Here is a 15,272-nt window from a genome sequence, read left to right as displayed (position 1 = left end):
ATGGGCCATCAGTGGATTATCTCATTCAGTAAATCATAACCTTTCCAATGATAACGTAAATGAGCCATCTTGCATAAAGTATCTCTCAGTTATGCCATATCCATATCATAAGCACATTTCCATACAGAATATGGAGTGTAATGTCACAGCATGAATTGGGCTCCTCAGCCACTTAGAAACTCAACAATGAACCCCCTTGGCAGACATCATCCTCGCATTGAGGGCTACCCGAAGAGTTTATATATAGGTATTATATTTGCCCTTTTTCAGTCCTCAGGTATCTCTCCCATCCTCCTCGAGTTCTCAAAGGTAATTGCTAATGGCTCAGAGATCTCTTCAGTCAGTTCCTTAAGTGTTCGAGGATGTATTTCCTCAGGCCCTGTCGACTTGAAGACATCAAACTTGTCTAAGTAATTCTTAACTTGTTATTCTGCTGTTTTAGCCTTTGATCCTACTTCATTTACACTGTTGTTCTCTATGTTAGTCATTGATCAATGCTAACTTTTTTTTGGTGAAAACTGAAACAAAAAAGGCATTTAACTTCAGCCACTGCCGCGTTTTCTGTTATTGTCTTTTCCTCCTCATTTAGTAATGGGCGTACCCTATCTCTGGTCTTCCTCTTGCTTCCCATGTATTTGTAAAATGCTTTCTTGTTACCCTTTATATTCTAGCTAGTTTAATCTCGTTTTGTGCCTTGGCCTTTCTAATTTTGTCTCTACGTACTTATGTTTTTTTAATACTCATTCTTTATAATTTGACCGCGTTTTCACTTCTTGTATGAATCTTATTTGAGTTTCAGGTTACTGAAGATCTCTTGGTTAAGCCAGGGTAGCTGCTTACCATACTTCCTATCTTTCATACACATAGGTATGGTTTGCTTTTGTGCCCTTAATAATACCTCTTTGGAAAACTGCCAACTGTCCTTAACTCTTTTTTCTCTTAGACTTGCTTCCCACAGGATCTTACCTACCAATTCTCTGAGTTTTCTGAAATCTGCCTTCTTGAAGAAACACTGTCTTTATTCTGCTGTTTTCCCTCTTACTGTTGCTTAAAATCAAGAACTCAATCATTTCATGATCACTTTCACCCTAGCAGCCTTCCACTTCAGATTCTCAACTAGTTCCTCCTTGTTTGTCAGAATTAAATCTAGAGTAGCCCCTGCCCTAGTGGCTTTCTCCACTTTCTGTACAAGAACTTGTCTCCAATGCATTACAAGAACTTGTTGGATAATCTATACCCTGCTGCAGATGTCTGGACAGTTGAAGTCCCCCATCATCACCAAGTCCTGTATTTTGAATTATTTTGTTAGTTGTTTAAAAAAAGTCTCATACACGTCTTCTTCCTGGTTAGGAAGAAGGAAACCCCTACCATGATATCACCCTTGTTCTGTACCACTTTTATCCTTATGCAGAGACTTTCAGTAGGTCTGCCTTACACTTCTGTCTCAACCTTGGTGCAAGTGAATACATCTTTAACATACAAGGCAACACCTCTTCCCTTTCTTCCCTAACTGTCCTTCCTGAACAAGCTGTATCAGTCTATACCAATATCGTCTACTCTGTCCTCTTGCACAGCACAGGCCATAGGATTTGCCTGAATTAACTCCTGTTTGAATCACAGTAGATCTTTTAGCAAAACGTCCAATCTTGATTTTAAAATGGCTGGTAATGGAGAATCCACCACAACCCTTGGTAAATTGTTTCAGTGATTAATTACCTTCCCTGTTAAAATGTATGCCTTATTTTCAGTCTAAATTTGTCTAGCTTCAACTTCCATACACTTGATCTTGTTATACCTTCAGTACCTTGAAGAGTCTTGTACTATCACATTTCTGTTTCCCATGTAGGTACTTATAGACTGATCAAGTCACCCCTTAAACTTCTCTTTGATAAGTTAAATAAACTGAGCTCCTTAAGACTATTACTGGAAGGCATGTTTCTCATTTCTTTCATCATTCTTGTGACTTTTCTCTGAACCCTCTCCAATTTATCAACATCTTCCTTGAATTGTGGACATCAGAACTGGACACAGTATTCCAGTAGAGATAACACTGGTGCCAAATACAGATGTAATACATAACTTCTATACTCGTACTCAATTTTCCCAATTATACATCTAAAAATCACACTAGCCCTTTGACCACAGCATCACACTGGGAGCTTATGTTCAGCTGATTATCTACCAGGACCACCAAGTCTTTGTCAGAGTCTCTGCTTCCCAGGATAAAATACTGCATCCTGTAATTACGGTCTGCTTTCTTTTTTCTTAGATGTATGAATTTGGCCATACCGAAATGCATATTTGCATGCACCCAGCTTACCAAGCAATCCAGTGAAACAGTGACCTGTCCTCTTTATTATTTACCAGTTAAGACAAAGTTCCTCCTCTGCCTTGGTGGGTTCTGCGCTTTCCGGCAGATTTGCTTGCCTCAGAGGTTCACAGCAGCCCTCAGTTTGGCCACTTTTGCCACTGACGCAAACCTGCCATTCACTCAGTTAACCTCATCACTGGTCAGGATGGGGGAAAGGGAGGAGAGCAATCCCCACAGTCTGTGTTGTCCCACCTAGTGGGTCGGGGACAGGCCAGAGGCCTTCCCCTCTGATATGACTCTCAGTCCGGGTCAGCTTCTCTTATGTTAAATAAGGAGTTGGGGGAATAGGGGGAACCCTGGCCCGCACTCTACTCTGGGTTCCAGCCCAGGGCCCTGTGGATCACAGCTGTCTACAATGTCTCCTGTAACAGCAGTGTGACAACTACAACTCCCTGGGCCACTTCCCCATGACCTTCCCCCATCACCTTCTTTGTCCTCACTGCAGGATCTTCTTCCTGATGGTGTTTGTATTCCTCAGTCCTCCAGCAGCACGTCCTCTCACTCCCAGTTCCTTATGCACCTCTCCCTAATTGAAGGGAAGTCTTTCTTTTAACCAGGTGCCCTGATTAGCCTACCTGCCTCAATTGGTTCTAGTAGCTTCCTAATTGGCTCCAGGTGTCCTAAGTAGCCTGTTTGCCTTAATTGGTCCCAGCAGTTTCCTGATTGTTCTGGAATAGTCCCTGTTATTTTACATGGGAAAAGGGACCTGCTTAATGTGGGGCTAATGTATCTACCTTCCACCACTCTCCTGTAGCCATCTGGCCTGACCCTGTCACACACTCCAATCTTTGTCTCATCTGAAAACTTAATAAGTAATGATTTTATGTTTTCTTCCAGATCATTAATAAAAACTATATCGATTAATCGCAGTTAACTCACACAGTTAACTCAAAAAAATTAATTGCAATTAAAAAAATTATCACAATTAATCGCAGTTTTAATCGCACTGTTAAACAGTAGAATACCAATTTAAATTTATTAAAGATTTTGGATGTCTTTACATTTTCTCATATATATATATATATATACACATACATACATACATATATATATATATATATATATATATATAGTATTCTGTGTTATAATTGAAATCAAAGTGTATATTATTTTATCACAAAGATTTGCACTGTAAAAATGATAAAAGAAATAGTGCTTTTTAGTTCTCCTCCTACAAATACTGTAGCGCAATCGCTGTTGTGTAAGTGCAATTTACAAATGTAGATTTTTTTGTTACATAACTGCACTCAAAAACAAAACAATGTAAAACTTCAGAGCCCACAAGTCCACTCAGTCCGACTTCTTGTTCAGCCAATCGCTCAGACAAACAAGTTTGTTAACATTTACAGGAAATAATGCTGCCTCCTCCTTATTTACAATGTCACCAGAAAGCGAGAACAGGCATTTGCATAGCATGTTTGTAGCCGGCATTGAAAGGTATTTATGTGCCAGGTATGCTAAACATTTGTATGCCCCTTCATGCTTCGGCCACCATTCCAGGGGACATGCTTCCATGCTGATGGCACTCATCAGAAAAATAATGCGTTAATTAAATTTGTGACTGAACTCCTTGGTGGAGAATTGTATGTCCCCTGCTGTGTTTTACCCGCATTCTGCCATATATTTCATGTTATAGCAGTCTCGCATGATGACCCAGCACATGTTCATTTTAAGAACACTTTCACTGCAGATTTGACAAAACGCAAAGACGCTATAATGTGAGATTTCTAAAGATAGCTACAGCACTCGACCCAAGGTTTAAACATCTGAAGTGCCAAAATCTGAGAGGGACGAAATGTGGAGCATGCTTTCGGAAGTCTTAATAGAGCAACACTCTGATGCGGAAACTACAGAACCTGAACCATCAAAAAAGAAAATCAACCTTCTGCTGGTGGCATCTGACTCAGATAATGAAAACGAACATGCATCAGTCCCCAATACTTTGGATTGTTATCGAGCAGAACCCATCATCAGCATCGACGCATGTGCCCTGGAATGGTGGTTGAAGCATGGAGGGACATATGAATCTTTAGTGCATCTGGTCTGTAAATATCTTGCAACGCCGGCTGCAACAGTGCCATGAGAACTTTTGTTCTCATTGTAAACAAGAAGTAGGCAGCATTATCTCCTGAAAATGTAAACAAACTTGTTTGTCTGAGCGATTGGCTGAACAAGAAGTAGGACTGAGTGGACTTGCAGGCTCTAAAATTTTCCATCGTTTTATTTTTGAATGCTTTTTTTTTTTTTTTTTAACATAATTCTACATTTGTAAGTTCAACTTTCATGATAAAGAGATTGCACTACAGTACTTGTATTACATCAACTGAAAAATACTATTTCTTTTGTTTTTTTTACAGTGCAAATACTTGTAATCAAAAATAAATATAAAGTGAGCACTGTACACTTTATATTCTGTGCTGTAACTGAAATAAATAATTTGAAAATATAGAAAACATCCAAAACTATTTAAATAGATGGTATTCTATTATTGTTAAACAGTGCGATTAATCGTGATTACATTTTTTAAATCGCCTGACAGAGCTAATAAAAACATTAAATAGCCTTGGGCCAAGAACTGATCACTGCAGGACCCCACTAGAAACACTGATGATGATTCCCCATTTATAATCACATGTTCAGACCTATCACTTAGCCATATTTAATCCATTTGAGATATGTTGGAGTTTTTTGGGCATTGTTCTAGTTTCTTCATTATAATGTTGTGTGGTATCAAGTCAAATACTATTCCCTTTTTATCAACCAACTTTATAATCTCATCCAAAAAAAGGTATCAAATTAGTTTGACAAGATCTATTTGCCACAAAACCATGCTGATTGACATTAATATGTTACTCTTCTTTAATTATTAATCGAGTCCTGTATCAATAGTTTCATCATTTTTCCCAAGATTAATTTCAGGCTGACAGACATGTAATAACCCAGGTCATCCTGTTTATCCTTTTTAAATACTGGCACATTAGGTTTCTTCTAGTCCTTTGGAACTGTCCCAAGATGCATTCAAAAGCAATATTAACACTTCAGTGAGCTCTTTGGCCAGCTCTTTTAAAACTCTTTAATGCAAATTATCTGGACCTGATCATTTTAAAATGTCTAAATTTAGTAGCTGATGTTTAACTTCTTACTGAATTACTGTTGGAATGGAAAGAATTTCACCATCATCATATAATTTGAATATATCATCCAGCTATTTCCCAAATACAGAACAGAAATATTAATTGAACACTTCTGCCTTTCTGCATTATTATAGACAATTCTACCATTTCTGTCTAGTAATGAAATGGAGGATGAGACAAGTAACAGGGAGAGGGAAGGGGAGTGGCAGAGGCAGTGCTTAGGCAGTTATTCATTGTGCACACCAAAAAAAATTAAAGGGAATACTGGATGCAACTCCCACTCCCTTGCAAAAGTGGTCCCCAGGAAAAGGTGCCAGCCCTGTCTTTAGGAGCATGGATCACTATGTCAGAGGTCCCCCATTGATGCCAACCCAGCAAAAGTCTTTGTGGGGGTACAGGTTGTCACTACTGCCCCCCACCCCATCCTTATAAAAGGAGGGAGACACAATTACCACACTTGTGGCTGCCTACCGGAGTAGGTATATATTGTTTAAAGCAGAAATTTAAGATCTCTTGGGGAGTAAAAATATGAAGCGTGTGTGAAATTTGTCACTTGCTCAGTGACTTATATAAATATTTGGGGGATGGAATCCTCCTCCCCAACCCACAGAACACCTGCACGGCCACTACATTTCTCATACACAGTGAAGTTTTGGCAAGTGGATCCATAACGTTTGTAAATCTACTGGTTATCCAGCCATCCCATCTAGACCCACATACAACTCCACTCTGACCTGTCCTGGAGATAACTGCCAAAGAATGCAGCACTCCCTGCATAGCCTCTCTTTGGCCTGTTCCCCATGTAGCAGAATCATAACTCTCTTGCTGTGGTTTGGGCTTTGCAAACCTGTGAAAGGGGCAGACACCAGCCTCCTGTTTTTTGTAATTGGATAAAATCAAAGATTGTAAAGGAAAAGACCCTTGTACAAGTTACACTTGGTTACATTAAATCAGATCTCAGAAGGTTTGTTTTTTGTTTTTTTTACTGTGTATCACAGGGGTGGACAAACTACGGCTCGTGGCCAGCCGTTTTAATCCGGCCCTCGAGCTCCTGCTGAGGAGTGGGGTCTGGGGCTTGCCCCACACCAGCCGGAGAGCAGGGTTGTGGGCCATGCCACGCAGCTCCCAGAAGTAGCGGCATGGCCCCCCGCTCCAGCTCCTGTGCTTAGTGGCAGTCAGGGGCCTCTGCTCTTCATGCTGCCCCCATCCCAAGCAGCACCCCTACAGCTTCCATTAGCCAGGAACTGCAGCCAATGGGAGCTGCAAGGGCTGTGCCTTCAGATGGGGCAGCGTGCAGAACCACCGGGCTGCGTGCAGAGCCACCTGGCTATGCCTCCACATAGGAGCAAGAGAAGGGATATGCCGCTGCTTCCGAGAGCTGCTTGAGGTAAGCGCCGCCCACAGCCTGCACCCCTGAGCCCCTCCCTGCGCCCCAACCCCTTTTCCCCTCCCATCCTCTGAACCCGTCGATCCCAGCCCAGAGCACCCTCCTGCACCCTGAACTCCTCATTTCTGGCCCCACCCTGGAGCTGGACCCCCCAACCAGAGCCCTCACACCGTCCCGCATCTCAACCCCAATATTGTGAATATTCATGGCCTGCCATAATATTTCTATTTCCAAATGTGGCCCTCAGGCCAAAAAGTTTGTCCACCCCGAGTGTATCAGCTCAAATTGCATGTTGAAAGTCATAGGATAGCCAGTAACTGACTATTTTAGGGCAAACATGTCAGTTTGCAATAGGATACATAAACTTGCAAGAAGCCATTCGATGAGATATAACTCAACATAACTAATAATCCCACAGCTTCACTAAAATAATTCCTGCTGACAAAAAGAAAATCTAATCTAATCTTATTTCCCATCCCTGGCTGAAAATCACGATGGTGGGAGAACATAACTGATCTAGCCGTGATGCCCCACTTCGTGCATCTCTCCACTGTGGCAGGTCTGTTTTTTGTGCCTGGGAACAAGTTACTTCACTTAGTGCCTCAGCTTCTTCATCTGTAAAATAGAGCTGATGATACCCTCCTCCCTCAAGTGCTTTGAGATGTATGAGTGAAAGTGCTACATAAGAGTTAAGTGTTATTTATTATCTGAGTAGCTGCTTCAGGGAGGCTTTTTGCTACTGTCACTGCAGAACTGGCTCTGGAGGCTCATCCTGCCCTGGCAGCTCTCTACTCCAGACCAAGTGACAAAGCTCAGTTGCCTTGTGCCTCTACTGTGAGAGACCTATGAGACTGCACTGCCCATCAGCAAAGCTGACTTGAGTTCATAATATTTCCACAGTCTCACTTGAAGTTACAAGATCTATTTTAGTAGGTCTAATCCTGAGGAACACTGAAATTACATCTGTAATTCAAAATAAGTTTTAAGATCTTACTGACCACTGATGTGAACCAGACCAAAGTTACAAGAAGGGAGTAAAATCACAGCAAAATCTCAAACTTTTTTTTTTAACTGAAAAAAACTGACCATACCTTACATATCTTGTAAAGCGATTCCTGCCCGTCTCCTCCTGTGTCTTTGAAATAGTCATGTGCTGGAAATGTTCGATGAATGTCTCGTGTAATGACGCTCTCCTGGGCAGAATCCTAATGAGAGAGAAAAAAATACTATTAGCACAGTTATAGTATAATTAAATACACAGAATGTAAAATTATATCTGCAGTCAACATGGGTAACTGCCTTACTGACTCATCCCCCAAAAATGCACTTAAAAAAACCTCAATTCCAATAACCAGTTGACAGCTGCTTTAGTAAGAGCAACGTGGCAGGTTTTTCTTCCTCCAGGCTTAGGGTCCAAAAAGCTTAAACTCTGGTAGCACTTTAAGGAAATGGTTAGTCATTTAATTGTAGTTGCTTTTCCCCTGGAAATGTTGTGTACTATATCCCTCTGAATATCAAGAAAACAGAGTCAGACTGCCTCGAGCAACCTTACAGATGCATTTCTTCAAAACATATCAAGCCAACAGCAAAACTGTGCTAATTACAAATTAAAACTAGTAGTTTGAACCTGCCTATTTGAAAATACTTAAAATTGACCATTTAATGCTCTCAAGAAAAAAAAACAAAACAGAAAATGCTATTATACTAGAATCCATAATGACCACACACAACTATTCATCCTGCCTCTCTCAGAACAGCAAAAGGAAGGAATAAGTGATTGTCAGACAAGTCCATACTTTCCCTTGCTACCAGTAACCTCTTTAATTCAGCTGAATTTTCATGCTGGCTAGTAATTAGATCTGTCTCTTTGTGTGCAAAAGGAAGCAGACTGCTTGGAAAGCTATGTGTCTGTCAAAAAACATCCAAATTATTGCAAATCAATCCTGAGAAAATTCTACTAGCATATACCAAGCAGAGATGCCTACCTGGTTCTGAGACTTTTAGGGATGTTCGTGAAAATAATGAGGAAGGAATTAGGAAGCTTGCTTGGACCTCCCTCTCCCCACAGAAACTGGGAATTCTCCCTCTCCTTCCTGTCTAGGCCCATGGGCTGGGAGACACCTGGGCCCCTTGTACTCCACTCCCAAACATGGAGAAATAGCCCAAGGTAAGCTGCCCTCCTACACCACTAGGGCTCTTAACTGCCTTGGCCAGTCCCAGGCCTGGACCGTCTTCCCAGGATGATACTCCACATCTTCTCATTCTTCTGTTGCGTTCCCCTCTTTCCTCTGCCACTGCAACCTCCTCCTCCTCTGGCTTCTCCTCTCCTGTAGGCTGAGCAGCGAGTGTCTGATAGCAGGCAAGCAGTGGGGACTTCAGTCGGGGTTGGGGCACTGGATTCATCACTCAAGCCACAGGCTGCATGTTGTGCTGTACCTGCCCTATGTGGACTTTGCTGGCATACTCTAGGTGCCTAGAGGGTACTAACGTAGTCCAGCAGAGTCCACACAGGGCAAGTAGAATAGCCTGGGACTTGGGCAGTGAATCCAGCAGCACCCAACACATTCAAAATAACTGTGGCTTGCCTCCTATCAGAGCCACACTGTACAGTCGGAGTATTGCCAGAGGGGTGGTGGAGAAGAATGCCCTCCCTGGGGCCACAGCACTATTTGCTGTGTCTGTCAGATCCCAGTGGTGGTGAGTGACACACACACACTTGCAAAATTAGTAGAATTAATAATTTTGTAATTACATGTAAAAATCAGGAGGATTGTGGAAAGTTAGGGAGGGTTGGCATCTCTGTACCAAGGAGCGCAACAAAGGTCCATCTAGCCCAGTACCTTGTCTTCCGACAGTGGCCAATGCCAGATGCCCCAGAAGGAATGAACCAAACAGGTAATCATCAAGAGATCCATCCTCTGTCGCCCATTCCCAGCTTCTGGCAAACAGAGTCTAGGGCCACCATCCATACCCATCCTGGCTAATATCCATTGATGGACCTATCCTCCATGAATTTATCTAGTTCTTTTTTGAACCCTGTTATAGTCTTGGCCTTCACAACATCCTCTGGCAAAGTGTTCCACAGGTTGACTGTGCGTTGTGTGAAGAAATACTTCCTTTTGTTTGTTTTAAACCTGCTGCCTATTAATTTCATTTGGTGACTCCTAGTTCTTGTGTTATGAGAAGGAGTAAATAACCCTTCCTTATTTACTTTCTCCATATCCATCATCATTTTATAGACATCATCATATCCCCCCCTTAGTTGTCTCTTTTCCAAGCTGAAAAGTCCCAATCCTATTCATCTCTCCTCATATGGAAGCTGTTCCATACCCCTAATCATTTATGTTGCCCTTTTCCAAACCGTCACCAATTCCAATATATCTTTTTTGAGATGGGGAGACCACATATCCATGCAGAATTCAAGATGTGGGTGTACCATGGATTTATACAGAGGGAATATGATGTTTTCTGTCTTATTATCTATCCCTTTCCTAATGATTCCCAACATTCTGTTATCTTTTTTTGACTACTGCTGCACACTGAGTGAATGTTTTCAGAGAAGTATACACAATGACTCCAAGATCTCTTTCTTGAGTAGTAACCTCCTGAAGTCCCTTCCAACCCTGATATTCTATGAACAGCTAATTTAGACCCCATAATTTTATATGTATACTTGGGATTATGTTCTCCAATGTGCATTACTTTGCATTTATCAACACTGAATTTCATCTGCCATTTTGCCCAGTCACCCGGTTTTGTGAGATCCCTTTGTAACTCTCCCCAGTCTGCTTTGGACTTAACTATCTTGAGTAGTTTTGTAACATCTGCAAATTTTGCTACCTCACTGTTTACCCCATTTTCCAGATCATTTATGAATATGTTGAATAGGACTGGTCCCAGTACAGACCTCTGGGGGACACCACTATTTACCTCTCTCCATTCTGAAAATTGACCATTTATTCCTACCATTTGTTTCTTATCTTTTAACCAGTTACCAATCCATAAGAGGACCTTCCCTCTTATCCCAGGACAGCTTACTTTACTTAAGAGCTTTTGGTGAGGGACCTTGTCAAAGGCTTTCTGAAAATTTAAGTACACTATATCGACTGGATCACCCTTGTCTACATGCTTGTTGACTCCCTCAAAGAATTCTAGTAGATTGGTGAGGCATGATTTCCCTTTACAAAATCTATGTTGACTCTTCCCCAACAAATTATGTTCATATATGTGTCTGACAATTCTGTTCTTTACTACAGTTTCAACCAGTTTGCCCAGTACTGAAGTCAGGCGTACTGGCCTGTAATTGCTGGGATCGTCTCTGGAGCCCTTTTTAAAAACTGGCATCACATTAGCTATCCTCCAGACATCTGGTATAGAAACTGATTTAAATGATAGGTTACAAACCACGGTTAGTAATTCTGCAATTTCACAATTGAGTTCCTTCAAAACTCTTAAGTGAATACCATCTAATCCTGGTGATTTATTACTGTTTAATTTATCAATTTGTTCCAAAACCTCCTCTAATGACACCTCAATCTAGGGCAGTTCTTCAGATTCTAAACAGAATGGCTCAGGTTTGGGAATCTCCCTCACATCCTCAGCCATGAAGACCTATGTGAAGAATTCATTTAGTTTCTCTACAATGGTTTTATCGTCCTTGAGTGCTCCTTTAGCATCTCGATCGTCCAGTGGCCCCACTGGTTGTTTAGCAGGCTGCCTGCTTTCTGATGTACTTACTTTTTTTTTGCTATTACTTTTTGAATCTTTGGCTAGCTGTTCTTCAAATTCTTTTTTGGCCTGTCTAATTATATTTTTACACTTCACTTGCCAGAGTTCATACTCCTTTGAATTATCCTCACTAGGATTTAACTTCCACTTTTTAAAGGATACCTTTTTGCCTCTCACTGCTTCTTTCACTTTGTTGTTTAGCCACTGTGGCACTTTTTTGATTTTCTTACTATGTTTTTTAATTTGGGGTATACATTTAAGTTGAGCCTCTATTATGGTGTCTTTAAAAAGTTTCCATGCAGCTTGCAGGAATTTCATTTTTGGCACTGTACTTTTTAATTTCTGTTTACTAACTTCCTCATTTTTGCCAAGTATCAGAGGGGTAGCTCTATTAGTCTGTATCCACAAAAACAACGAGGAGTCTGGTGGCATCTTAAAGACTAACAGATTTATTTGGGCATAAGCTTTTGTGGGCAAAAACCCCAACTTCTGCATCTGAAAAACATCATCTGGAAGGAGGTCCCAACTATGGGATTATTTCCCTCTGCTCCAGTTGGATGGTCTCCTTCCCCGAGACTTTCATCCTCCTCAATAGCACAGAGGCTGTCAAACTGGGAGTGGGACCGTTCTACTGTGTCCCGTAAAGTCTCATCTATGTACCTCTCTGTCTCCCTTAGCTCATCCAGTTCAGCCACTCTGGCCTCCAAAGCCCGTACACAGTCTCAGAGCCAGGAGCTCCTTATACCGAATGCACACATATGCCACCTGCCCATAGGGCAGGTAATCATACATGCTGTATTGAGTGTAATAAACTGGATAGCCCCCACTCTATTGTTGGACTTCTGCCTACATTCTATTTTTACTCCTGCACCCCTTTCCTTTGTTGATATTTTGTTTTTATCAGGGGGTATTTTTGGCCTTAAGTTTAAAGAAGTTTAAAGAATGTTAGTGTATCTAGCCCCCCATCACACTTTCCCCTAAACTCCCTCGCAAAACTCCTCTGTTCGCTAGCTCCTCTGGTGGCTTAGGAGCAGGCTTTTTAAAGCCCTGGTCTTCCGGAGTAGCCCAGCCCCTGGTTAAGGGTTAATGGGTACTAAAGGGTTTAGATATCAAAGCCTCATTAAGAAGCACATCATGGAGCATATGCTGTAGTAGGTATAGAACCAATGCAATTTATTCCCTCCTCAGAGCAGCAGGGAGGCCAGGAGGAAGATTGTGACTGAGGGAGTCATAATCTCCATCTCAGGGCTATCCTGTATTCAGGGCAGATTGTTAACTAAAGACTTATCCCAGAATAAGGAGAAATTGTTCAAAATAAATTGGAAACCACATTCTTGACTGTGTGATGATGTAGGTCAACTGGGAGCCACTCACCACTAGAACTCATGAGAAAGGAGGAGACTTTCAGATAGGATGGAAGGTACATCATTCTCTTTCTATTTTTTAAAATATAAATTAACCAAATTTCAAATACTGTAACTTACAACAGCAGTTTCACATCTTTACATCTTTGAAAAGGGAATTCCCAGATTTTCACTGATGCTCATCACTTGTTTCCAGTTCTGAAGGTCCAGAGATATTGATCTTTGAAGTGGACACTTTTAGATATTAAAAAGCTACTTTAGGACACTTTCAGAAGGTTTTATGGCTCCCTCTGAGCCCCACAGAGTTGAGAAAGAGTAACTAAGGCATCTGGCTTTACAGGCTCAGGAATATGAAAAATAATCTCAACTTATTTTGTTAAAATTCCCTAAAATATTTGTAAATGTGACACACACACAATATATAAAGATGTGGTGTAGTATAAAGGTTTTGTCAACACTGGCTTGGGATGACAACATGTCTTTGCCACTTGTGAATATGGCTTTCCCAAACTAATGCCTCAATAAAACTTTACACCACACAATCCTGTACTCACATTCTCTCACTCCCTTTCCTCTCCTCATTCTCCATATTTTTATATAAAAATATATAAAATTGACGCAGCATGTACATAATCCCACACAATTCCAGCTTCACAATCAACTATTTTAAAAATTCAATAGTCCTTTTCCTTTTAAAATATCTCACATAAGAATTTGTATGTCACATGTTGGAGTTTTGTGTATTGAGTGAAAGACAAGATTTTTTTTTGTGAAGCTCAGTTCAGCTTCTTTCCATAAATAGACCATCTCTTAATTATCATAATCTTTTATTCATCTGGGAGTATAAAATGCACCAATCTTAATTAAAAGAGAGAGACAGGAAGTGAGAAAAAGCAGAAGGGGCTATTCCTGGGAGGCTTTTTAACAGAGTTAGATATCAAGATACTTGGATGAAGAGAATGGTTAGGTTAGCCCAATAAATACACCGGTCAATTTAGTTCTGTAGTATGCTACCTTAGTCTCAAACATATTAATTACTGTCATAGCAAAAATAACTTGTACTGGCATTAGAATTATAATAGTCTTGCTAGATATGAGCCCGAGCCCAAACCAAAACCTTAGATCTGAACAGCCCTGAACTTCGGAGAATTCAAACCTGACTATGAAGTGTGTGTCCTAGGCCCATCTCTGACATTACAATACTGTGGGCTATTAATTCACCTTTTTTCAAGATGGTAAAAATCTTTATTTCATCCAACTGTCTCCCACTGTCCTCAGACTGTTTTCTGGCCAAGATTTTCAAAAACAACAAGTGATTTTGATTTACAGGCACCCAAACTGAAACACTGAAAATGGATCAATTTTCAGAAAGTGATGAACACCTCTCCTCTGAAAATGTGGCTCTTTAAAAGACCCTCAGTTTGGGAACCCAAAATTACCAGTTGTCATAAATAGAAAGGGAAGGGTAAACCCCTTTAAAATCCCTCCTGGCCAGAGGAAATCTCCTCTCACCTGTAAAGGGTTAAGAAGCTAAAGGTAACCTCGCTGGCACCTGACCAAAATGACCAATGAGGAGACAAGATACTTTCAAAAGCTGGTAGGAGGGAGAGAAACAAAGGGTTTGTGTGTCTGTCTACATTTTGTCTTTGCCGGGGATAGACCAGGAATGAAGCCTTAGAACTTTTAGTAAGTAATCTAGCTAGGTATGTGTTAGATTATGATTTCTTTAAATGGCTGAGAAAAGAATTGTGCTGAATAGAATAACTATTTCTGTCTGTGTATCTTTTTTGTAACTTAAGGTTTTTGCCTAGAGGGGTTCTCTATGTTTTGAATCTAGTTACCCTGTAAGGTATTTACCATCCTGATTTTACAGGGGGGATTTCTTATTTCTAATTCTATTTTTATTAAAAGTCTTCTTGTAAGAAAACTGAATGCTTTTCCATTGTTCTCAGATCCAGGGGTTTGGGTCTGTGGTCACCTATGCAAATTGGTGAGGCTTTTTATCCAACATTTCCCAGGAAAGGGAGGGTGCAAGTGTTGGGAGGATTGTTCGTTGTTCTTAAGATCCAAGGGTCTGGGTCTGTAGTCACCTAGGCAAATTGGTGAGGCTTTTTACCAAACCTTGTCCAGGAAGTAGGGTGCAGGGTTTTGGGAAGTATTTTGGGGGGAAAGACGTGTCCAAACAGCTCTTCCCCAGTAACCAGTATTTGTTTGGTGGTGGTAGCGGCCAATCCAAGGACAAAAGGGTGGAATATTTTGTACCTTGGGGAAGTTTTGACCTAAGCTGG

The 15,272-nt window shown here is 41.0% G+C and overlaps 1 protein-coding gene across 3 annotated transcripts in view; it reads right to left on the bottom strand.

The window, feature by feature from the left end:
* RABGAP1L (RAB GTPase activating protein 1 like) overlaps window positions 1-15,272 on the bottom strand; it is a 549,683-nt gene that overhangs the window by 196,535 nt on the left and 337,876 nt on the right. For all 3 annotated transcript variants that reach the window (XM_074960981.1, XM_074960979.1, XM_074960980.1), the window contains one exon: window positions 7,984-8,097. In XM_074960981.1, the coding sequence (XP_074817082.1) occupies window positions 7,984-8,097 (114 nt within the window). The remainder of the gene's footprint in view (window positions 1-7,983; window positions 8,098-15,272) is intronic.

This window comes from Natator depressus, chromosome 8 (genome assembly GCF_965152275.1).
Source record: "Natator depressus isolate rNatDep1 chromosome 8, rNatDep2.hap1, whole genome shotgun sequence".
Classification (NCBI taxonomy): Eukaryota; Metazoa; Chordata; order Testudines; family Cheloniidae; genus Natator; species Natator depressus.
The sequence above is the reverse complement of the archived record's forward strand: the minus strand, read 5'-3'. Positions and strand labels throughout refer to the sequence as shown.